This window comes from Onychomys torridus, chromosome 7 (assembly GCF_903995425.1).
Source record: "Onychomys torridus chromosome 7, mOncTor1.1, whole genome shotgun sequence".
Lineage (NCBI taxonomy): Eukaryota > Metazoa > Chordata > Mammalia > Rodentia > Cricetidae > Onychomys > Onychomys torridus.
In genome coordinates, this window is record NC_050449.1 from 115,433,490 (window position 1) to 115,459,034 (window position 25,545).

General features: G+C 40.6%; 2 protein-coding genes across 5 annotated transcripts; one reads left to right on the forward strand and one right to left on the reverse strand.

The window, feature by feature from the left end:
• Nucleotides 1–419: 419 nt before the first annotated feature.
• Kiaa1143 (KIAA1143 ortholog) lies at nt 420–25,409 on the reverse strand. Of its 3 annotated transcripts, none has more exons than XM_036192079.1 (4): nt 25,249–25,409; nt 23,535–23,679; nt 22,627–22,837; nt 420–480 (listed from the first exon to the last, which is right to left on the reverse strand). In XM_036192079.1, exons 1-4 carry the CDS (start codon nt 25,354–25,356, stop codon nt 477–479), a joined length of 468 nt encoding a protein of 155 aa, XP_036047972.1. In that variant the 5' UTR covers nt 25,357–25,409; the 3' UTR covers nt 420–476. The 3 variants fall into 3 exon arrangements, with proteins under 3 accessions (XP_036047972.1, XP_036047970.1, XP_036047971.1); XM_036192077.1 differs by lacking the exon at nt 420–480 and adding an exon at nt 17,504–17,846; XM_036192078.1 differs by lacking the exon at nt 420–480 and having other exon boundaries at nt 22,175–22,837.
• Znf35 (zinc finger protein 35) lies at nt 3,439–12,069 on the forward strand. Of its 2 annotated transcripts, none has more exons than XM_036192075.1 (4): nt 3,439–3,590; nt 5,369–5,680; nt 6,912–7,056; nt 10,632–12,069. In XM_036192075.1, exons 2-4 carry the CDS (start codon nt 5,492–5,494, stop codon nt 11,876–11,878), a joined length of 1,581 nt encoding a protein of 526 aa, XP_036047968.1. In that variant the 5' UTR covers nt 3,439–3,590; nt 5,369–5,491; the 3' UTR covers nt 11,879–12,069. The 2 variants fall into 2 exon arrangements, with proteins under 2 accessions (XP_036047968.1, XP_036047969.1); XM_036192076.1 differs by having other exon boundaries at nt 5,369–5,545.
• Nucleotides 25,410–25,545: the final 136 nt, after the last annotated feature.

Here is a 25,545-nt window from a genome sequence, read left to right on the forward strand (position 1 = left end):
TAATTAAAAAAACTTATGGTACATCAAAGAATCTACAGTGAAGAGAAACCTTATGAATGTGGGGAGTGTGGGAAAGATTTTAGTCAGAATAAAAACCTCGTGGTACATCAGAGAAGGCACACTTATGAGTGTGAGAAATGCTAGAAATCTATAAGGGAAGAAACCCTATGGGTGTAATGGTTGTAGCAAAGTTTTTAGGCAAAGAAAAAAAAAACCTTACTGTACATCAGAAAGTTGACACATGAAAAACACTGTGAATGTGTAGAGTCCACAAAGGAATTCTTTTTTTTTTTTTTTTTTTTTTGGTTTTTCGAGACAGGGTTTCTCTGTGTAGCTTTGCGCCTTTCCTGGAACTCACTTGGTAGACCAGGCTGGCCTCGAACTCACAGAAATCCGCCTGGCTCTGCCTCCTGAGTGCTGGGATTAAAGCCGTGTGCCACCACTGCCTGGCAGGAATTCTTGCATACTTCAAGACTTCACCTATAACAAAAAAAATTCATACTATGGAAGAATTATTTTTGTTGCAAATATGAGTCCCAGAGAGAGATTCAGTATAAGGGTGCTTACCAGCATGCATAAATAAGATCATGGTTTTGAACCCCAAAACAGTAAAAAAGAAAAATACAGTCATATGTAAAATGAAATGCAATCACATGGAAATAACTGTGGCAGCTTGTAAGAAAATGGCCCCCAAAAGGAGTGGCACTATTAGGAGGTGTGGCCTTGTTTGAGGAAGTGTGTCACTGTGGGGGCAGGCTTGGAGGTCTTTTTTTCTCAGGCTTCCCTCAGTGTGATAGTTGACTTCTTGCTACCTTCTGGTCAAGATGTAGCTATCACCATGTCTGCCTGCACACTGCCATGCTTCCTGTCATGATGATAATGAACTGAACTTCTGAAACTGTAAGCCACCACCTCAATTAAATGTTTTCTTTGTAAGAGTTGCTGTGGTCATAGTGTCTCCACAGCAATAAAAACCCCTAACTAAGACACTGTTGGACACACCTAGGCCTTAATGGGAAAAAAAACCCAACAACTCATGACCACTCTCATGGACAAGTTGAAGAGACTTTATTTAGACTCCCACATCTAGAAAAACAATCTAAATTATATCTAATTAAGAGATAGTCTTTTTTGACCCTGGAAAGAGGCTTTGAAGCATTTTAAGGCTCTGAAGAAACCAAGTTTGTCTCATAAAAAGGTAATGGTGAAGTTGTAAACAACAGCAAAATGTTTTTTGTTTTTTTTTAATTTAAAAACTGGGCATTGTTCCTAACATTTGCATCATACATTTTTAAAGATAGCATACATAGATACTACAGAAAATCTATATAAACAGTGTGATCCAGAGTTGTGAGATGTGGAATTGAGTGGGAAGATCACTGAATTTAGAAAGGAAGACATGGGTTTGGATTCTGGTTCTTCCCATACTATGTGATGTCATTACATCAGCCCCTGGAGTTTCTTTCATAATGCTTGTTTCATTCACCTTTTCATGAGGGGTAAGTGAAAAGATCTTCATAAAAATACTTTGTGAAATAATTCACTTGTCAACAAAGTTGATGAAAGAGGTATGTGGTGGTGGTGGGGGGGGGCTGGAGAGATGGCTCAGAGGTTAAGAGCACTGACTGTTCTTCCAGAGGTCCTGAGTTGAATTCCCAGCACCCACATGGTGGCTCACAACCATCTGTAATGAGATCTGGCACCCTCTTCTGTGTACATAATAAATAGATAAATCTTTAAAAAAAAAAGAGGTTATATATGGTCAGAGTACATGGCATGATATAAATTTGTGTCAGAATTATACAAAGATACTTATTTGTGTAAGAGGAATTTGAATTTAGAATACTAAAGAATAGACTTTAAAAATAAAGCTGGAGGGGGGCATTGCTGAGGAGATGGCTCAGAGGTTAAGGGCACTGGCTGCTCTTCCAGAGGACTCTGGTTCAATTCCCAGCACCCACATGGTAGCTCACAACTGTCTAACTTCAACATACTCACACAGACATACATGCAGGCAAAACAATCAATGCACATAAAAAATAGAAAGCAATCATTAAATAAATAAAGCTTGGGGCTGGAGAAATGGCCCAGTAGTTAAGTGTCCTTGCTGCTCTTGCAGAGGACCTGAGTTTGGTTCCCAACAGCCACATTTCTGGTCACAACTACCTGTAACACTAGCTCCAGAAACCCTCTTGATGCCTGTTAGGGCACCTGCATACATGTGGCACACATATACAGACATTCTTATACACAAATATAAAAACTGTTTCAAAAGATTAAAAATAGGGGCTAGAGAGCAGGCTCAGTAGTTCAGGTTCTGTACTGCTTTTTCAGAGATCCAAGCTCAATTCCCAGCACCCATTTAATCTGGTATACATGTACTGTGGAATACTTAACCATGCAATAGATGGTCTCAATATCATGGTGACCCTCCAGCCACAGCCTCTCAATTGCTGGTATCAGAGATGTGAGCCACTAATCATTGGCTTGATATTGTAAGATCGCTTAAGATTTACCCATTGAGGGGACCTGAGTGAAGGGTCCTGTCTTGAAAACTTGTGCGTTTATCATTTCAAACACACAAAATTAAAAAGCCATAACTGAGCCGGGCAATAGTGGGGCAAGCCTTTAATCCCAGCACTTAGGAGGCAGAGCAGAGGCAGGCAGATTCCTATGAGTTCAAGGCTAGCTTGGGCTACAGAGTGAATTCCAGGAAAGGCAAAAAGCCATAACTGTAGTGCTGTGAAGCTAATTTGGGGGTGGAGAGCAATTTTGAAATTTGGTGAGTTTTCTTGTTTTGGGTTTTGTTTGTTAGATTTGATTTTTATTTTTGAATCCAGGTCTTTCTGTGTAGCCCTAGCTAACCTGGAACTCACTATGTAGACCAGGCCAACCTTCAGCACATCAGATTCTGACTCCCAGAAGCTGGGATTAATGGTGTGCACCACTACTCCTAACAATTTTGAAATATTTTAAGACAGTTGAATAAATCTGAATATGAATGATTGTAATTTTTCTTTTTGGCAAAGATGGTGTTATTTGGAGAATGTTCTTAAGGGATACATATTGAATACTTGAAATAAAGCGTTTCTGTGTTTATAATTTCCAAATTTGACCCTAATTATGCATGATATTTAAGGCAAATACTGTCCATTGGAATGATAAGGGTATTCATTCTTTCCAATCTTTCTGTACCGTTCGCTATTTTGAAAATTAAAATGTTTTCTACAATCTCCCAGGATTTTTTACAAATTGGCAGCTCTGGGTAGGTCCGTGCCTTACGAGAATGCCCCTGCCCTGACCGCTTTTCCCAGCCCTCCTCAATCTCACCACTATTCGGAAATGCACCGAGGAGGAAGACCTCCTAGATTCCTAGAGAGATCGGCCTGTTGTCTGGGGAGCCGGAAGCCCTTCCCGAGGCACTTCCTGTCCGGTCATTGTTCTCTCCCCGCTTACTGCAGAGAGGCTCTGTGGTCTCAGTCCGAGGAACTGGCGCTGGCGTGCTGGTCCACCGTGGCGAGCGGGTCGCGGCAGGGGGAGAGAGGTGCAGGATCGCTCTGCACCGACCCATCGCCTCGCTGGCTCGGGAGGTAGCTCGGGGCGGGCCCCCCTGGGGCCAGGCGCGCGCATGGGGTGAGGTGGAGGGCTGCCGCCGAGACGGAGGAGGGAGGCCTGTCCAGATGGCTCAGGGCCTGCTGAGACGCGAGGCCCAAGGGAGTCTGTCCAGAAGACTCCAAATAGACAACTTAGCATGTGCACATAGGGGAATGAAGTCTCAAAGGCTTTTAGCCCCATCACGGGGAGACTATGATTGGCGCAGTGGTGAAAAGCGTGGCATTACTTGAAAATTCCGTGTGTTCAATAAAGTTAACGTTGGAAAAATGGGTATAATTACTCCAGAAGCGGTAAAAGGGGATTTAGTAAAAATTAGCACCAGTTTTTAGTAACAGAAAGAAAGAGGAATAGAACTAAGCAAATAAAAATCAATCTCTTTAAATCCAGCTAAAACCAAGTAGATTATTTTTGACTGACACACACACACCCTTTGTCAGCTTATCTGAGATATAAAGGTCCTGTTAATTAGTAGTTGTGTGCCTGACTTTATGTGGTGTTTTAGAAAGCAATTTGATGATAAAAGCCCATGATTATTAAAGAAAAGGTTGTAAACAGTACGGTTAAGTAAATTTAGAATAGTCTGTCAGAATGAGGCATATATGTTTTTATCAGTTATATATATTGAAAGACTATTAAGGCTGTTGTGAAACACTAATTGAGTCAAGAAATAGTTTTGCTGAGGGTGTGCCTCAGAGGTAAGAGCATTTGTCTGGAATGCATGATTCCCACCACTACTGCAACAACAGCAAAAACCACCAGTGCGGCGTGGTGAACAATGCAGTCCAAAAGTGCACACATAGGGACTAGGCTATACGCAGTCTGGTCACTAGTTACTCTGTATGATATAAGTGTATGTTTAAGACCCATTTAATTTTATGTTTATATAGCCTTCAGAAAGACTGAAAATTACAGGTTATTGTGCAACGATTAAAAATAAGGATAAACAATGTTAACATGGATAATTTTGTTTTAAGACCAATATTGGTCTTACAAACATTTGGAAGATGTGAGAAATACAAAAATCAAACAAACAAAAAACCCTCAAAAATAATTTAATTTTACCCTTTGAGATAACCATTCTTTCCTCTTTTAGTAATAAATCTTTGCAATGTCCCTTTTTTAAAAAAAATCAGTCCAGCCAGGGGTAGGGGGCTGGCGCACACCTTTAATCCCAGCACTTGGGAGGCAGAGGCAGGTGGATCTCTGTGAGTTCAAGGCCAGCCTGATCTACAGAGTGAATTCCAGGACAGGCTCCAAAGTGACACAGAGAAACCCTGTCTCAGAAAACCAAAATAATAATAACAATGTTGATAATAGGAATAATAAAAATCAGTCTAGGGGTTGGGGATTTAGCTTAGTGGAAGAGCCTTGGGTTTGGTCCTCAGCTCTGAAAGAAAAGAAAAAACCAGTCTTATTCTAAAAATACATGTCCCCATTGGGGGGACGACGACAAATTATTAGTAAAATAATTATTATCATTGATTCTTAAAGTTTTTACAGTGAATATATTAGTTCTTCCTACTTTCTTTTTTTCTTTCTTTTTTTTTTTTAGATAGCATCTTACTATGCAGCCCTGGATGGCCTATGTAGATGAGACCTCTGCTTCCCAAGTGCTGGGATTAAAGTTGTCTGCGAACAGACCGTTACTGCTCTACTTTGGCCACTAGCCAGTAGCTGGTGACATCAGCTCCTGGGCTGAGTGTTATCCATACAAAGCTATATTTGGTGTTAACTGTGTTTTCTGGTTTTGCAGGAACAGTACTCATCTTGGCACTGGGAAGAAACTTAGAAGCCTTGGAGACTTGAAGATTAGATAGGGTGTGGCCAATGTTGGGCATTCCTCAACTATTCAAAGATTCCCCATTGAACAGAGAAGATGACTGCAGAATTGAAAAAGACCATTGGCCGAGCCTCTTGGAGCCCAGTGAAGGTGAAAAAGGAAGAGGATGAGGATGAAAGAATAAGTCAGCCATCCGGTCAACAAGTGTACTCTGAGAATGTCAAGGTCTGGGCCCCAGGGGAAGGTCCTTATTTAAGCATTGATGTGTCAGAAGAGGAGGAAAAGGTAAATGATGATCTGGGGGAAAGGAAGAGAAATGCAGGTCTCAAATAGTTTCAGAGGCACTCAAGTGCCAAACCCAGATTTTTTAAATTTTATTTTATTTTTTTCCTGATGAGGGCTCTTACCTTTATTCTTTTGGAACATAGTGAGAGGCTCCCTTCAGTTGATGTGTTAGTACTGTTCTATAAGTCTGTGGCTCCCAGCCACTGCTGAACAGAACTTGGGGAGCTTTACAATATCTTGTTTCCCATATTATAGTCTGTTCTAATCAGACCGGATTCTGAGGAATCAGACCTAGGTTTTTGTTTTTACAAACACTTCAAGTGAAGTGTTTCATTTAGGGTTTAACAGTTCTTTCCAGTGCTTTGCCATGGTTAAGGTCTGCCACCTGGGATCTCCTTAAAGTGTAACATGGGTTTAGGAGTTCTTGGATGTTACTACAGATACTGTTCATCTGTAACAAATAGCTCAGGCTGACTGAATTCCTGGGCCTCCTGCTTTCACTACCCATGTGCTGGGATTAAGGGAATCGATCACCACACTTTGGCTTGCCTTTGGTGGTTTCAAACTCAGTCCAGGTTCATTGAAAAGTTTTCCCAGAGCTCTCTATGAGTGTATGATCAGAACCTTAGTTATTTTGATTTTTGGGGCCCAGAAAATTCTGCTGAAAAATCTGTTCAAGTGCAGCCTTCAAACTCTGTTAATTAAGGATGAACTTAAAACTTTGATCACTCTGCAGTGATTTCCCACAAGCTATGGTTATAGGTCTGTAGCAACATAACCTAGTTTCTGTGGTGTAAGGCAAGCATTGTATCGTCTGAGCTTCTTAAAGCCATGTTTCCTACTTGTTTAAGCTAGGGTACACTAACAGATTAGGATGTATGCTGTATAAATCAGTGAGTTAAAAATCAAAGTGGTAGGCGTTGTTGAATACCTTTGATTCCAGCACTCGAGAAGCAGAGGCAGGCGGTTCTCTGAGTTCAATATCAGCCTGGTCTACAGAGTGAGTTCCAGGGCAGCCAGGGCTACAGAGAGAAACCCTGTCTCAAAAAACTTAAAAGAAAAAAAAAATCATCAAAGTGGTAGCCTAGCTTCTCCACCCAGGTCTCCTGGGGAGTTGGGGGAGACTCCTACCCAGTTTTGTGACCTCCAGGAATGTGTTCTCATCTGCAACGCTGTAATCACAGTGTTTCAGTCTTCAGTCCCTTCATAAACTATGCCCACTTGTTTCTAGGGTCAGAAAATGTTCTGGGACATGGCAGTGGTTCTAAAAGCAACACAGGAGGCTGCTGCTGCTGCACCCCTTGGGAGCTACTCATTACCAGGGACTCTGGCCAAGAGTGAAATCCTGGAGCATCATGGGAACCCAGCCCTGCTAGGTAAAGTTCAGCTCCCTGATCTCAGTCACATTAAAATATGTGGGTGGGTGGTTTTCTTTCTTAAATCACATAGTATGAAAAGAGCTGCCCATATGGTAGCCACAGTGAGTAGCTTTCTTTTATACAATCTAAAGACCAAACAGGTAAATTCTAAATTTCACTTTTTAATCATGCTCATTTCTTGCTCTTTTCATATCTCTCTGCACATGTGTAGACCCATGTCTTCATGTGTTTTATGGTTATAAGTTGCAAGTGAAGTATAGTATGCTCTGCATTTTTTGTTTTTGTTTTCTTTTTTGAGATGGACTCATATCCCAGCCTGGCCCTAAACTCATTATATAGTCAAGATTGACCTTGAGTTTTGAATTTCTAATCCTGCTTTCATCTTCCAAGTGCTAGGGTTACAAGCATGTGCCATCATGCCTACTGTATGTGTGCTGGGGATTAAAATCAAGGCTTCGTACATGCTAGGCAGGTACTTTATCAGTTGAATTATATCCTCAGTCTTAAGTGTCTTGGTTTTTTTTTTTTTTTTTTTTTTTAAAGAAAATACCTTGGGCTGGAGAGATGGTTCAGCAGTTAATAACACTGGCTGGCTTTACTTCCAGAGGACTGAGGTTCAATTCCCAGCACCCATCTGCTGTCTGTCTGTGTGAAACTATGTATGCAGGCCAAACATCAATGCACATAAAATAAAATCATTAAAAAAATACCGTTAGGGCTAGTGATATAGCTCAACAGGTAAAGATGCCTGATGATCTGAGTTCCATCCCAGCGACCTACATAATGGAAAAGAAAAGCACTATTTTGACTCCCAAAAATTGACCTCTGACCTCTACATGTGCATTTTGGCATGCTACCTCCATCCCTCAATAAATGTAATTTAAAAATTCTTAAAAGATACCTTTAGCTTGGTATCATGGCCTTTAATCCCAGCACTCTGGTAGTAGAGGCATTTGGATTTCTCTTAAGTGTGAGGCCAGCCTAGTCTACATAGCTGGCCTAGACCAGCCAGGGTTACATAGTAAGACCCTGTCTAAAAACAAACAAAAAATGCCTTCTACATGTGAGGAGTTATTACAGATCATTAGTGTGAAAAATGATTTAAAGATTTAAAAAATCAATTCAGGGCTATCAGATGGCTTAGTGGTAAAGGCAGTCATTGCCAGGCTTGTTGACCTGAGTTCACTTCCAAGGGATCAAAACATGTTAGAAGGAGAGAACCAGCTTCTAAGTTGTCCTCCGACCACCACATGCACACTGTGCTGTGTGTGCACATACACACAAACAAATGTTTTTTTTTTAAAGGAGTTGGGTAATTCAAATGTATAGAATTTTTTAAAAAATCCAAAAAGCAGATGGAAGTGTTCAGCTTTACTGATCGTAAGAGACTGATTTTCACAGACTGAAAACAGTAATAAGTTATCCTCACTTAATTAAATCATTCATTCATTCATTTATTTATTTATTTATTTATTTATTTATTTATTTATTTATTTAAAAGGATTTATCTATTTATTATGTATACAGTGTTCTGCCTACATGCATGCTTGCAGGCCAGAAGAGGGCACCAGATCTCATTACAGATGGTTGTGAGCCACCATGTGGTTGCTGGGAATTGAACTCAGGACCTCTGAAAGAACAGCCAGTGCTCTTAACTGCTGAGCCATCTCTCCAGCCCTAAATCATTTATTATTGTTTTTGCTTATTTGGTTTGGTTGTTGATTTGATTTGTTTTGAGGTCTCTCTGCAGAGCCCTGACTGTCCTGGAACTCATTATGTAGACCAGGCTGGCCTTGAACTCACAGAGATCCACCTGCCTCTGCCTTCCATAGTGCTGGGATTAAAGGTTTGTGCCACTATACTTGGTCCATTAAATCAGTCTTGATTGGCTGTGAAGAATCCTGCTTGTGCAGGAGTGACCTGTAAGTGAGGGTCAGGAATATGTTTAGATAGGTCAGAAATGTCTCAGTGGGTAGCTGAGGAGGTGGGATTATATGCTTTGTATCTCAAGAGTACAAAAACCAGCTCAGAGGGCCAACAACATAGATTTCAAATGTTTTTTTGTTTGTTTTTTGGACTTTTAAGCCAGTGTCTCATGTAGTCCAGACTGGCCTGAACTTAGGAACTTCATGCCTCTACCTCCGAGATATTAGGATCACAGGTGTATACTGTCATAACCACCTGAGACTTTTTTCTGATGAAATTTTATTTATTTATTTACTATGCATATGTGTGTGTGTGTATCTGCAACACAATGCACATATAAAGGTTAGAGGACCATTTTGTGTAGTCAGTTCTGCCCTTCCACTTTCACATGGGTACCAGGGTTGGGTAGCAAGGAACTGTACCAGCCAAGCAATCATACAGATTCCAAATCTCTTTTTAAATGGGTAGGTTTATAAGTTAAAAATAAAGTGCATATTTATCAAATATGAGGACTTTCATTCAATCCTCTGCTCCAAGAAAAAAAGAATGAAAGGAAGAAAGATATGATATAAAAACTTTTTTTTTTGGTTTTTCGAGACAGGGTTTCTCTGTGTAGCTTTGTGCCTTTCCTGGAACTCCCTCTGTAGACAGGCTGGCCTGAACTCACAGAGATCCACCTGCCTCTGCCTCCTGAGTGCTGGGATTAAAGGCGTGCGCCACTACTGCCCGGCTGATATAAAAACTTAATGGGGCTCTGGATGTAGTTTGGTGATAGAATGTTTACTTGGCATTGTTAAGTCCCAAGTCCTTTGGAAGAGCAGTGTTCTTAACTGCTGTGCCATCTCTCCAGCCTTAGTGGGTTGTTTGTTTGTAGTTAAGCAGTCTCTCTGTTTAACCCCGACTGTCCTTGAACTTGCTATAGACCAGGCTAGCCTTAAACTCACAGCACTTTTCCTTCCTCTGCTATCCAAGTGCTGGGATTACAGGTGTATGTCCCCATGTCCAGATTTTATTCTTCCTTTGCTATTGAGTATTCTCACACACAAAAAAACTTAAGTTGGAAGGTCTTTTATGGATAGGGATTTTACTGGTCAGCTCAAGAGAAAAAGGTTAAGTTGAGGCAGGCCTAGTATCCTTTATAACTAATCACAGTTGTGAGTCTTGTCTTCAGGTTACCAGGAGTATTGTCTAGAGCTTGGGCCTGTTACTCTGGGCTAAGTGTTTGTTGTTGCTGACAGATAAAAGGAGGGAAAAGTTTCTTTTAGCTTCAGATAATAGTTTTCAGTTCACTGTAGTTTGTGCAGAACATGATAGCAGGATTATGTGGAAGATGAGATTGCTTACTTCATGATGAACAGGGACCAGGACCTCAAATTTCCGTAACTTTCTCCCAAAGCACCACTAGCTAGGGGCCAGTCATCCAGCACATGGCTTTATAGGTGACACTCACATTGGAATGTAGAATCTGGTGAAAGCAAATGTGTGGCAGGGCACAGACATAGTAGAAAAACTTAGAATGGTGTGGTATTCCCCATTTGATGAGGTCCATTTGGAAAGATAAGAGTTATTTATTCTGACCTTAATGAGCCTGTTCTTTTTTTAGGCCAGAGGAAACTAACATTTTAATTTTTTGTTTCTTAATACAGGTACTGAAACCAAGAACCTACAGTTACTGGTTCCTAAAACAGAGATATGTGATGAAGCAGAAGAGCACCCCATGATTTTAGGAAGAACCCAGAAAGGTGACCTTCAAGGACCTGAGCTAGGAGAATCTTATGAAAAGGGAAATGTGTTAAAAAGGCAGAAAATAAAGAGGGAAAATAGAGATATAAGAAAAGTAACCGTGAAAGACTGTCCATTATCTGAAAGCTTCAGAGAAGACGAAGACCAGAAATCTAGGAAGTCCAAGAGGAAATATAGCCTTAGTTCTGGCCCAGCTAAAAATCAGAAAATACAGCCTGGGCAAAAGCCTTTTACATGTAGTGCGTGTGGGAAAGGCTTTAGTCAGAGTGCAAACCTTGTTGTGCATCAACGAATCCACACTGGGGAGAAACCCTTTGAGTGTCATGAGTGTGGGAAGGCCTTCATTCAGAGTGCAAACCTTGTTGTGCATCAGAGGATCCACACTGGACAAAAACCCTATGTTTGTACAAAATGTGGGAAGGCTTTCACTCAGAGTTCAAATCTGACTGTACATCAGAAAATTCACTCCTTAGAAAAAACCTTTAAGTGTGGTGAATGTGAGAAAGCCTTCAGTTATAGTTCACAACTTGCTCGGCACCAGAAAGTCCATATAACTGAAAAATGCTATGAATGCAATGAATGTGGAAAAACATTTACTAGAAGCTCTAACCTCATTGTCCATCAGAGGATCCACACTGGGGAGAAGCCTTTCGCCTGTAATGATTGTGGCAAAGCCTTTACCCAGAGTGCAAATCTTATTGTGCATCAGCGAAGCCATACTGGTGAGAAGCCATATGAGTGTAAAGACTGTGGGAAAGCCTTTAGTTGTTTTTCTCACCTTATTGTGCATCAGAGAATTCACACTGCAGAGAAACCTTATGACTGCAGTGAATGTGGAAAAGCCTTCAGTCAACTCTCTTGCCTTATTGTCCACCAGAGAATTCACAGTGGAGATCTCCCTTATGTGTGTAATGAGTGTGGGAAGGCCTTCACTTGTAGCTCATACCTACTCATTCATCAAAGAATCCATAATGGGGAAAAACCTTATACATGTAACGAATGTGGTAAGGCCTTCAGACAGAGGTCGAGCCTCACTGTCCACCAGCGAACCCACACAGGGGAGAAACCCTATGAGTGTGCCAAGTGTGGTGCAGCTTTCATTTCTAACTCACACCTCATGCGACACCACAGAACCCATCTTGTTAAGTAGCAAGGAAGAGAATATTTCCCTGCTGTTGGTCATAGCCTACTACTCCCAATAGTAGGCACCTCTGTTCTGCTCTGTTTCTGTGGTAAAACAAAGCCTATACCCTTTAAAGTTATTTTTCTGGAAGAGAAAGTAAACATAAGCATTTCAGAGGCTAATTTAAAGAAAATAAAACTTAAACATCTAAAAGCCAAGAACTTTGTTTTAACTGCAGCCTAAGCAGTAGTATTTTCTGAAATGGAATAGGGCTCTTTTTTTCCCCCCTATTCATATATTCACTAGTCCCAATCCAGCTAAGCTTCTGAGATCAGATGATATCATGCATTGTGGGTGTGGGAGCAGATGGAAGATGGCTTTTATAGGAATAGGTCCTGATGAACATATATGTAATGATCTTATTTGGGGAAAGGTTTTTGTTCAGCACTGCTTTTTAAAAATTATGAACTAATTGAGCAGTAATCAAGTTGTCCTGCCTGTATTCTGAAGGAAGGAATAACTAGTTAAGTAATCACCTGACCTAGCATTCACCAACTCAGCTGTGAACATTCCAGAAGCTTTCCTATGCCTAAAGTCTTAAAAAAAAAAAAAAAAGGCAGGCGGTAGTGGCGCACACCTTTAATCCCAGCACTTGGAGGCAGAGCCAGGTGGATCTCTGTGAGTTCAAGGCCAGCATGGGCTACAGAGTGAGTTCCAGGAAAGGCACAAAGCTACACAGAGAAACCCTATCTCAAAACACCAAAAATAAAAAAAGAAAAGAAAAAGGAAACCAAGCCTTTAATAAGCCGTTTCTTTAAAGTGACAGGGAAGTAGAAAACAGCCCCTTCCCCTTACTGTCTATACCTCCTAAACCTTGACATTACAAAGTTTTAGGACCCCTGACATGTCTGTTCTGAGTATTCCCTAATCTAAACAGCCAGGTGGTTAGGGACTGATGGAGACACCAAATTCCAACAACTTTGATTTACTAAGATTGAGAATTGTCACTAAACAGCCCCACTCCCCAAATTCCTATATTTTGTGTAATGTGCTACTAACATTTCCCAGTAAGGAGACATGCCCAGGTTGTCTCTGATATCATTCTCCCTATGCCTAGCAAGTTTCAGTGGGTTTCATTCTCACACTCTGGATGGCATTTAGAAAAAGTAGTGGAAAAATTCTAGTTCTGAGAAAATAATGAGGGAGGAGGCACAACATGATTCCTATGATTTTAATTTGGTTTTTGAGGATTTCAAAGGTTATTAGGATGTGAGGACTTAGATAGGATCAAGAAACTGGCTAAGATAAAATTTTATTACTACAAAAAAAATTTTATTACTATTGAGCCTTAATCCCTGGGAATATGATTTATAAAAGTATGCAGCAAGTAGTTTCTGTAATATTGCCTTGTATTTAGATTGGTCTTTGTTGTGTACCTGCCTGTGTAGGAACATGGTACCTGGCAGTTCTCTCTTGCCTTCTCATAGATTTTTACAACACTGAAAAGGGATTTATCATGTACTTGAGAGATCTGTCTAATGCAAGGCCAAAAAACACGACAGCCTATTCCAAATCCAGGATCAGTGCTTGCATAGCCAGATACTATTCCTGTTGGACTTAAGGATGATCCTGAGGAGGGTGTGGACATGGAAGCTTTAGGTGATAGACATTGGGGCATGCCTTAGGGATCTGACTGAAATTTGGGCAGTCTCACTTTTGAGACTGTCCACTATGTTCTGATGTCTCTGATCATGCATTCAAGAGCATCTGTTGCTAATTCTTAGCTTGGTGATAAATACTATACAACTCCTATGCAAAAGTCTAGACACTTGCCTCGTTTATATAAGATTAATCACATAAGGTCTTCTAGCTTAAGGGTCAATTTCACATGAAGTAAGCTTACTATTTTCTCAACTTTTTAATTTTCTTACCAGTCTTTGTTAAAGTATATGTAACTTTGTTTCCTGGTTTCACACTATTCATAGAGACACAAAGAATTCAAAAATAGAAATCAAGAATGTAGCCGGGGGTGGGGGGTTGGGGGGGTGGCACACACCTTTAATCCCAGCACTTGGAAGCAGAGCCAGGCGGATTTCTGAGAGTTCGAGTCCAGCCTGGGTTACAGAGCGAGTTCCAGGAAAGGCGCAGTGCTACACAGAGAAACCCTGTCTCGAAAAAACAAAACAAACAAAAACAAAAAGAAATCAAGAATGCTCAGGCCATTAAATTCCAGCACTCAGGAGGTGGAGGCAGGTGGATCTCTTGAGTTCAAGACCACTTTTGTCTACAGAGTGAGTTCCAGGACAGCCAAGATTGCACAGGAAACCCTGTCTCAGGAAAAACAAACAAAAGACTCATGCTCTCACTGACTGTAACAGTAGGAGCGGAGAAACAAATGAAAGTGAAACACCATATGGTTCTGCTGAGACAAGATAGCTTAGTGTTAGAAGAGCAAGTCTGAGGGGTTAAGCTAGTCTGAACTTTATCCACTAAAGAGGCCAAAAGTGTCCTTACATGATCTGGAAATATAGCTCATTGATGGAGTACTTGTCTAGCATGTATAAGACCTTGGTTTTGATTCCCAGGACTGAAAAAAACAAAGTGCTTTCCTGAAATGAGATGGCAGCTGGGATTTATAATTAAGTCTGTTAATGCCTTGACTTCATAACATACACTAATCTTCAAAACTAAATTTTTGTTATACATAATTGTGTTGTAACTATACAAATTCATATGTTAAGAAAAGCTACACAGATGATTCTAATACATAGCTAAGTACCTAACCTTAATGTAAAGCCAAGCAAGGTTCCCTAACTTTAGGGTTAGGATAATATAGGTCACTTTAAAATTTTCTATTTCCAGACCTTAGTTTTTTTTTTTTTTTTTTTTAATATATACTCTGGAAGAAATTAAAATGTGCAGAGTTATAAGATTGCAGTCAGATAAAGCCTATGTGACAAAAAATGGATGTAATTAAAGGTGAGAGAGGACAAGTTCCCTTCTAAAGGTCTGTGTGCAGTGCTCAGCAAAATGGACATTTCATTGGCTGCACTAGATGCCCTTCTGGTTCTTCCAGTCATTTCCTTAGGCATTTAGATTCTGTGATCCAATTCACTTTGCCAAGTTTTATGTTTATTTTTTAATCTTTGTAGTGTGATGTGCGATTATAATTAGTCTTAACAATAAGAACCCAGAGTCAGACATTAGGGTGAAGGCTGAAAGATCAAAGAAGCAGAGCACCCAGCCACCAGAGAGTTCTTACCTCTAAGAATCCTCATACCAAATGAGCATCAAAATCCTGTCTCCACCTCCCTAGTGCTGGAATCAAAGGCAAGATCCTGCCTAATGCTGAGATTAAAGGTGTGAGCCTAGCATGTGCTGGGGGCTCTGTTTCTCTTTTAGACTGGTTTAATCTTGTGTAGCCCAGGGTGGCCTTGAACTCCTTATCTTCCTGCTTCCTTCTCCCAAGTGCTGGGATTAAGGTGTGTGCCACCACTGCAGTGGCCTCTATGGTTAACTAGTGGCTAGCTCCACCATCTGATCTTCAGGCAAGCTTTATTTGTCAGAACACAAACAAAATATACAACAGAAGTGTGACTTTCTATATTTGTGCTTTTATTTTATCTCCATATTTGAGTTTCCAGAAACTCCAGGTTCAGGACCTTTGATTCTGGCCAAATCACACCAGCTAGTGAATTCCTATACTGATGAATCTGTTCACTACCCAGCTAAAATCAACTCTTTCCAAATCAGTTACAGCCCTCAAGTCATATTCTGTTTCCCTTGTAGTTTTTAGCAGGGGAAAAGGGATTGTCCTTGTCAAAGCTGGTATGGGTATTCCTGGGAAAAGTGACTGAAAATGCCAAGATCCCATTTCCAGATACTGGATGTGAAAGAACTTTTTGCCAGGCCTGGTGATTAACATTAAGAGTAAAGCCAGGAAAAGGCTGCAGAGATGTATAGTGCTATCTGTGCAAGCCTGGGGCTGGAACTGGGTGGCGGCGGCGGCGGCGGCGGCGGCGGCGGCGGCGGCGGCGGCGGCGGCGGCGGCGGCGGCGGCGCACACCTTTAATCTCATCAGTTGCTGATGGACCTGAGTTCAAGGCCAGCCTGTTCTACAGACTGAGTTCCAGGATAGCCAGGGCTACACAGAAAAACTCTGTTTGGGGTGGTGTGGGGGAGTGGAGCTGGAGATATGGCTCAGTGGTTAAGAGCACTTAATGCTGTTGTGGAGGACCCAGGTTCAGCTCCCAGCACCCACATTTGGCTCAGTCATCTTTAACTCCAGTTTCAGGGGATCTGACGCCCTTTTCTGGCTCTGGGGATGGACATGGTACACATACATACATGCAGACCAAACACTCAAATGATAAAAATAGAAAATCTTAAGACAAACTAAAGGCTACACATGGTTGGGACAAAGGTGGATCCCTGAAGATCAGTGGCTAGTCAGACTGATCTAATCAATGAGCAGGTTCAGTGAAAGACCCTGTCTCCAAAGGTGGAGAGCAATCAAGGGAGTTTCCCAAAGTTGTCCTCTACACCACTGCCCCCCACCCAAGTACACAAAGAATAGAGCCAAAAATCCCATCTCTGCCTTCAAATGAGGATAATAATCGTGAAGTGAAACATTATATTTCAAAATAGGAAGTCATGCACAGATGTTTTGGCAGTACACCATTTTATTCCCAAATTAACCTGGTTTGGGAAGAAGTGTCCTTAGGCATTCGTCCCTCCCACATTTGTTATTTCTCCATTAGCTCCTAGTTCTTCCCTTCCCCAAGCTTCCTGTGGTTGTAACTCCTTTGGGAAAGTCATAGACTATGAATATTCTTCCTAAGGAAAACACATTGCAGCAAACTGCTCATTTATAAGTCATACTAACTACCTAGTTTTCTTTTCTTTTTTTTTTTTTTTTTTTTTTTGAGCGGAGGACCGAACTCAGGGCCTCTTGCTTGCTAGGCAAGCACTCTACCACTGAGCTAGGCCATCATATGGTGCTGGGAATTGAACGCTGGTCCCCTAGGAAAGTAGCTGGTACTGCTGAGCCAACTCCAGCCCCCCATGATATATATATATATATATATATATTTTAATAGTTAAGTTTACAGAGTCTCTCTCAGGAGTCTTCCCCAGATACATGATCTTTAGATCTTGCTTCTCTTGATTGCCTCCCTCACCAAATGGTGCCATTTTATCTACTACTGAGATACTATTTGGTTAGTCATTGTCCCAGCTCTGATTCTGTAAGTGGTCTAAAAATATTGCTATTGCTTGTGGGGGGCAGTGGTTCTCAGGACATAATGAGTTACAATTGCCCTTATGAGGTAAACAACCTTCTAGGCTTTACGATTCCTAAAATCTAAAGATTGGAATAATTAGCCTCTGCTTTCAGCATTCCTTAAATCATTAATAGATGTTAAAAACAAACATTTCATGTTTTGTCGAAGTAATTGCTTATATTTTCTGCTAAGTATGTTGGGCTTCTAAGTAAGAAACCTGACTTAGGCTGGGCACAGTAGTGCACAACTATATTCCAAGCACTGGGGAGGTAGAGGCAGGTGGACCAAGGCCAGCCTGGTCTACATAGTGAATTCCAAGACAGCCAGAACTACATAGTGAGGTCCTGTCTTGAAAACAAAAACAAAAACAAAAACAAAAACAAAAAACCCAAAATTCAAGAAACCCGACTTAAGGTTCATTTAAAAATTGATCTATATGAAGCTTTAATCCAAGTGCTATACAACAGCTGCATTTCAAAGCACAGATTGTTGTTCAGTACAATTATAACTGACCTCCTGGATGTTAGTTTGATAACCATACTTAAAGGTCTATATGGTGTGGACAAGTAGTCAGAATATCAATATCTGGCCACTATCCCCAGGTCAGCTGAGTCCCAGGGACGCTGGACACCTTCAAAAGGTCCTACATCTGTGGTAAGTCACCTGTCTTCTTGGTCAGAGGAGTCATGGTTGGAATCTGACCAGTGTACATTCTGCAAAAACGAGAGTGAATACAGAAGGAAATGCCCTCAGTGCTTCTAAGTGATGTCACATGGTCAGAAAATACCATAACATCCCAGCAGATGGCACAACTGATAAAATGCTAAAGGGGTCAGGATCTCTCCCAAGTCTCCAGTAATCAGAGGACCGTATCTAAAACTGGCCTTAACAACAGCAAAAAATGGTTAATTCTGACCACCTACCTACACAGTCTTAAACACCTAGTAAGAAAGCACGACCAAACTGAAAAATAATAAAAATCTAAACTTTAAAAGGTACAAGCAATGAGTCCGGCTTTACAGGTCTTTGCATGGGTTACTGACACACCAGAAAGAGTACTCAGTTTCACCAGTTGTTATCAGATTAAAAGACCATCTAATGCCCTTCCTAATTGTAAACATAATGGTGTTTAGAGTGGATAATTTTAATTTCTCCTTTGCTTTACAAGATCTCAAAATCAGACTGAGACTGTTGGCAAATATCACCATCATTATTTTTGTTAGAATATACTTGTACATATGTTTCTACTAGTGCTTAAGGTAGTATACCTATGCAGCTCATTTAATAATGTAATGTTAAATTTCTAGTCCTTGGAAGTTTTTATTACAAACTAATTAGGATAATAAAGAAATGCAGGTTAGTATTTAGTCACCCATAAGAATCAAATGTGTAGTCATGTTAGGTATGTTTTCAAGTTCAAACATATATCTTTAGATAGACAGGTGGATTTCAAACACTTAGAGATCTACAGAATATGGCATTTAAGATGCTTGAATAACAAGGCTTTTCATGACAGTGAAACACATCTTCTTCTGGCAGCACCAATCTACTTCAGAGAAGATGATGGGCATCAAAGAATCTCCATATGGAGTTTAGTTTCTTTGTGACAAAAGGTAGCCACTGGGCAAGAAATTGCCCTTGCCTCAACTGCTGACACTATGCTGTTCAAATTGGACAAGCAGGACACAAAGGAAAAAGCTTCTACTGAACTGTGCCAAGACAAGGTAGGACAGTCCTTGAAAATTCCTGCTTCACAGAAAAGTCTGTCAGATATTCTAGGCATGTAGGCCAAAGATGGATGCCCTAACATTACAGAGGAACCGTGGGTGACTATCCAGATAGCCTCTGTTTCTGTAGTTTTGGAAGTTGTTGACTCTGTACTTCCTGTTTACTCAAGTAATAGTTTATCATTCTTGGGTCTCTGATGAAGACTAAAGACTAGATAGTTATAGTTTTACAGTTGTTGTTACCAAATTCAGAAAATAAATTTATATGAGAGATATAAAATGTATAAGGTTGAGAGACATAAAATCTTAAATTGTTTAAGAAAATGTTTTGAGGTCCAAAAAAAAAAAAAAGTTTTGGTTAGTAATAGAAGTTAGGATAAAGTGAATTAGGCACAAAACTATAGACTCACCAGGATAGGATTTGGACAGTACCTGATAATTGTTCTTATTGTATACAGTTTTACTTATATGTTAGAGTTAAAACCTTTCCTGTTTATTTAGACAAAAAAAGGGGAAATGTGGAATAATCTTTTTGTACTCTGTGATGATGTGTCACTTGGATTGGTTTAATAAAAAATGCTGAACACCCAATAGCTAGGCAGATTTTCGGGGCAGAGCAGTTGCTGGGAAGAAGGGTGGAGTTCTAAGGAGACACAGCAGAAGCATGACATGTAGGAGATGAGGTAACAAGCCATCAGCCACGTGGCAACATATAAAGTAATAGAAATGGGTTAATTTAAGTAATAAGAGCTAGTTAGAAACAAGTCTAAGCTATCAGCCAGCCATTCAGCTTTTTATTAAACTAATCCGAGTAACATATCTTCACGGTGTACAAAAAGATTATTCCACAACACTTTAATATGAAGATTTCCACCCTCACATTTGGAAGTGAGTTTTATGTGTTTGTTTGCTTGTTTGTTTTGAGATGGAATGCTCCTTTGTAGATCAGGATGATCTGGTAATCCCTATGTAGTCCAGGCTAGCCTTCAACTGTGATAAATCTCCCTGCTCAGCTACTGGAGTCCTTGGCTTTTAAGCATGCATCATCATACCCAGCTAAGAATGAGAATTTAGTTTGACCTTTCCTTCTTATAATACAGCAGAGCCCTTGACCAGGGCAGTGCACATCTTAGTTATGTTCATTTTTTTTTTTTTTTTTTTTTGGTGTCCCACTCTACCATTAATTTTCTACCACACTGAAAGAAATTCACCTGAGCTGGGCATGGTGGTACACACCTTTAATCCCAGCATTTAGGACTTACAGATCTCTGAGCTTGAGGTCAGCCTAGTTTACAGGGTGAGTTCCAGGATAGCCAGGGCTACACAGAGAAACACAGTCTTGAAAAAATGCCACCTCCCTGCCTTCCTCCCCCCCAAAAAAGGTCATCCCAAAATGCAGACTATTATTGCCTTTAGTAGCACATACTTATATGAGAGTGGTGTGGGAGGTGGTTCTTTAGTCTCAGAGTCATGATATGGCAGCACTAGCTGTTGTTTCTCAGATCTAATCCAGTTCCCATGTTGGTGACCTCAAGCTCCATCACTTGGGCTTGAAGAAAGCAGAGGAGGCCCAAGAAAAGCTCCAGCTTTTCTGAGGTTACCTGCACTCACCCACATACATAATTAGAAATAAAACATATCTTTAAAAAATGGTTCTAAGCCGGGCGGTGGTGGCGCACGCCTGTAATCTTAGCACTCGGGAGGCAGAGGCAGGTGCATCTCTGTGAGTTCAAGGCTAGCCTGGTCTTACAGAGCTAGTCCAGGACAGGCTCCAAAGCTACAGAGAAACCCTGTCTTGAAAAACAAAACAAAACAAAACAAAAAATGGTTCTAGCCAGGATTGGTAATACATGCCTTTAATCCCAGCACTCCAGGGGCAGAGGCATATGGGTCTCTGAGTTCAAGGCTATATTGATCTACAGAGTGAGTTGTAGGCCAGTCAGTGATACATAGTGAGACCCTGTCACCATATAACAAAACAGGTTTTAAATAAATTAATTATATGAAAAACAGTGGAGTTGTTTGTTACATGAAAAGATGATTTTTTTTTTTTTAAAAAAGGGTAGAATTACGCTGTGGTATTAAATTTTTTTCTGTTTTCTTGACTGTTTAAGAATAAATTAGCGGGCTGGAGAGATGGCTCAGAGGTTAAGAGCACTGACTGCTCTTCCAGAGGTCCTGACTTCATTTTCCTGCAACCGCATGGTGGCTCACAACCATCTGTAATGAGATCTGGTGCCCTCTTCTGGTCTGTAGTCATACATGCTGTGTACGTAATAAATAAATAAATCTTTAAAAAAAATAAAATAAATTAGCCTAGTGATGGCAGCACACGCCTTTAATCTCAGCACTTGGGAGGCAGAGGCAGGCAGATCTTCTGAGTTCTAAGCCAGCCTGATGTAGAGTGACAGCCAGGGCCACACAGAGAAACCATGTCTCAAAACAAAACAAAACAAAGAATAAATTAGAGTTCCACAGAAAGCTTATTTTCAAAATGCTAAATTTTGAAACAATCACTGACTCCTGTTTCTGAACACCTTTAAATAGTATGAGTTGCAGTTTGTAGGTTTCCTTGTGTGAATATGGGAGACTTCATGAATCTCCATGCCATTGTTGCATAGGGCCATACAAATCTCTGTATCATTCCCTAGAAAGCACTTACTTTCTTTTTTGAGATAGTCTCTTACCATGTGTTGAAATTCCTCATACCTCTGTCTGTTTCCCAAGTGCTAGGGTTATAGGTTATAACACCTGGCTTGGGAAGGTATTTTCAACCAGGCACATAGCCATGCCTTCATCAAAACTAAGGTTTTACTAATGACGAAGATACAAAAAAAAGGCTCATATATTTGAGTGCTTGGTCACCAGAGAGTACAACTGTTTGAAAAAATTACAGATTAGGAGATAGGACTTTATTGGAGGAAGTGTGTCATTGAGGGTGGGTTTTGAGGTTTCAAAAGCCAATGACAGTGGACGGTGGTGTCACCACACATCTTTAATCCCAGTACTTAGGAGGCAGAGGCAGGCAGAGGCAGCCTGGTCTACAAAGTGAGTTACAGCACAGCCAGAGCTACTCAGAGAAGCCCTGTTTCAAAAAAACAAACAAAATACAAAAAACAAAACAACAACAACAAAAACTCCAAACAAACCCATGCCAGACTCACTCCCTCACCCCACTTGTGGATCAGGATGAAACTCTCAGGTACCTCTCTAGCACCAAGCCCGTCCTGCCAACATGCTTCCTGCCATGATGACAATGGACTAAGCTGAAACTGCAAGCAAGTCCCCAATTAAATGCTTTTTTTTTTTTTTAAATAAGAGTTGTCTTGGTCATGGTGTCTATTTACATCAACAGAACAATGATTAAGACAGGTCTATTTATTATAAAATTCTCTGTGAGCTATTAATGTTAGATTTTTGAAATATGCAACTTCAGAAAATTCTGACAATACAATTCTAAATATGAAGCAGGACAAAGAATATATATAACAATCTCAGTTTGTTTAAAAATATAATTTACATATATACATACCCACAGGTGGGAGGTAATAAAATGTTAACAGTAGTGAATGTCTAACATTTCCAGTCAAAGAGGCATTACTGGATGGGTTTATTTCATGAATTTGTTTCCTGTGTTTTTGAAGTTTTCTATAATGAACTTGTAGTACTAGGGAAAATTGTCACTTTAAGATATAGGAAAGTTAATGTTTTAAAAAAATACCACATTGCTTTCAAAGGGAACCAAGTCCACAATGTTTATACTTACTCATTTTCATCTTCATTGTCAAAAGAAAGGAGACTACTGTTTCTTATTTGTTTTAGTGAGTTCTTTCTAACTGAACTCTGCTCATTTACACCATCTTCATTTGTTTTCTTTTTTTTGGAGCTTGCTGTTAAACCCAAACACTTTTCATCTGAGGAACGCTTAACAGGTTTTCGATACATGATTCTTCCATCAGCTGGAGGTGGTTCTTCATCTGTGACAAAAAAAAAGGGAAAAGCTAAAGAAGTTTCTTCTCATTATTTTGCTGTTAACAAAGAGTCATTTGGCAAGAAAACCATTTACTATAATTAAGGATGTCCTTGAATAAATTCAGTCTGCTCTATTGCTTCTAGTTATACCCTACCCCCGCATGCAATCACTCAATAAAACTCACCAAAGTGTCCCCTAATATTATTAGTACCCAACTGATCACAGTAAAGATGAAGAAGGTGATGGCCTGAACCTAGGGCCTCGTATGCTAAGAAGGTGCTCTACCACCAAGCTGTGTTTCCAGTTCATCAGGTTGAATTTAGAAATGTGTTTGGAACTACAATATTTCTCCCTAAAACAATGTAACATGTTTAGGAATAATACAAGTGCACCATATAACATACTACACTTGAGGCACTAACTGATTACACAGATCTTTGTTGACTGGTTGACCTGTTTTGTTAACAGGACACTTTAAACATTTATTGTCTCTCACTGATGGGTACTTGAGGCAGAGGTGATTACTTGCTCAAGGTTACACATTTGGCACAATAGCCAATGCTTGAACCAAAGACCACATTCTTCAAACAAATCATTCTATCCAACTAAAAAAAATACTACTTTTATGCCCCTTAAATTGTTAAAAACAAAAACAAAACAAAACAAAACAAAACAAAAAAAACAACAATTTTTGGACATACCTGCTTTGGCAGCCTTTATTTCTGCTTTAATTTTCATGACTTCTTCAGCTGTTAGGTCTCCCTTTTTTAAAACCACTACTTGAGGCTGTTCATCTTCTTTGTCACTGTGATCACCATCATCATCTGGGAGCTGAGGCTGGATTTTCTACAGAAAATGTAAGTATAATGTGTAGGTTGCTAACTTTTAACCAAACACAACACTGCCACTGTGAGCATCTCTATTAAAGTGAAGTGGGTTAACTATGCATGAAATGAATATAAAATGAATTAACTCAAAGAGCTTAACTTCACCACAGCAGAAAACAGGTCTACCTGTCATTCACCCAGCGGCACTTGTCCAGTGGGATTCATTTCTATCTAGCCTACTCGGGGTAGTGCCAAACTACCTTGCTTCTGTGTTTCTAGTCAACATTATTCATTTCTGTCTTGTCTGAATTTGACAAAAAAAACAAAACACTAAACAAACTCCACCTCACCATCCAAGTCACAAAATTATGGAAAATAACAGGTAAAAGTTATTTTTTCCTACCTCTGCCCATCTAATATCCTAACAGCTTGTTTAGTAGATATCAGCTACTTTTCAAAGACACAAATGATTATGTAGACGATTTTATACATAAACAATGCTGTACATATTGTTTAACTTATGCAATTTCTCAAACAGAAACCCTGTACTCATTGTATGCATGTAACAAACGTATTCTGTCAGCTAAATCAGATTTGTTTAAAAGCTAGGCACCATATATTTTTTAACTAGAAAAAGTTTTTGTATAATACTTTGAAATATAGAATCACCTCATTTTTCAAATTACTTCCTAATATTTAATTTTGTGCAGTCATCTTCTTATGTGGAAAACCCAGTATGACTTGGCCTTAACCCACTGCGATACTCTCTATCCCATATCACTTTCACGCCCTCTAGACTCTTATGTTTGAGTACTTAACAGTCCATGACTATATCCACTCCTCTGCCTCCTTTGTCTCTCAAACTGTGTCTAGGAAGCCCCATGCCTGGGTTGGGGATTTAGCTCAGTGGTAGAGCGCTTGCCAGCAAGCGCAAGGCCCTGGGTTCGATCCTCAGCTCAAAAAAAAAAAAAAAAAAAAAAAAATAAAAAAAAAAAATACTAGGAAGCCCCACGCCAACTCTTACTCATGTAGCCTCCAAGACTAAAGAGCCTCTAGAAGTGCTCTGAAAATAATTGCACGTCCTCTTGTGTGACGTGTGCACAGCTCCTAGGCAACAAGGACGACACTGTGTTCACAAACTTTATTAGACAAACTCCTTTGAGAAATACTGTTTCATCTCCCTATCCTGAGACACGCAACCTGGACAACAGCAGGGATTCTACTTCTAATCCTGGATAGTTCCCCAAAAGACTCTAGATTCGAGTCATTTAATCAAGTGGCCTCCATTTTCCTTATCTGAAAAAGGGGACGACGCTGTCAATCACCTTGCTCACTAAAAGTGAGATTCGCAAGTCAGAAAGAAAGGACGGGGAAGCTGTCTTAACTAGCTACTAAGGACTAGGTCATCTTCAAGAACAGCACTCCGAGAGTAAGAACTCCTTGAGGGGGAGAGGCCAGACCTGGGGTCCGACGCCCGCCGGGCTAGGGGCTAGTCGCGAGTGAGGGACCTGTCAGTTACACCCACACCGAGGGGCCGGAACTGGCGTGTAGACCGGGATCCGACGCGGTGCGACACCTGCTGACTCACCTTGGTCTCTACGGTGGGCCCCTCCCTGTAGCCGACTCGCTCCTTGAAGCGGGACAGGAAGGCAGGTTCGGCAGGCCGCACATAAGACACCTGGTTCCGCTTGCTCATGGCGGTTCTCACTAAAAGCTCTCGCCACACTCGGCAGGGTAGAGGCGCCGTCGCCCGCGCCGACTTATGACGTATGCGCATACTCTGACGTCAGCCGATCCCGGCCCTCGGGAGGCGTGGCACGTGGGCGGCGCCAAATTCAAATCCGCGGCCATTTTGGCGGGAGTATTTTGGCGGCCACTGTGGTCG

Excerpts from the sequence above, each read along its gene's own strand:
- Kiaa1143 (XM_036192077.1), bottom strand. The coding sequence starts at position 25,356 with ATGAGCAAGCGGAACCAGGTGTCTTATGTGCGGCCTGCCGAACCTGCC. Across the intron at positions 23,680-25,248 it reads GGCCCACCGTAGAGACCAAG|AAAATCCAGCCTCAGCTCCC; the intron begins GTGAGTCAGCAG and ends CATTTTCTGTAG. Across the intron at positions 22,838-23,534 it reads AATAAAGGCTGCCAAAGCAG|ATGAAGAACCACCTCCAGCT; the intron begins GTATGTCCAAAA and ends TTTTTGTCACAG.
- Znf35 (XM_036192075.1), top strand. The coding sequence starts at position 5,492 with ATGACTGCAGAATTGAAAAAGACCATTGGCCGAGCCTCTTGGAGCCCA. Across the intron at positions 5,681-6,911 it reads TGTCAGAAGAGGAGGAAAAG|GGTCAGAAAATGTTCTGGGA; the intron begins GTAAATGATGAT and ends ACTTGTTTCTAG. Across the intron at positions 7,057-10,631 it reads TGGGAACCCAGCCCTGCTAG|GTACTGAAACCAAGAACCTA; the intron begins GTAAAGTTCAGC and ends TTCTTAATACAG.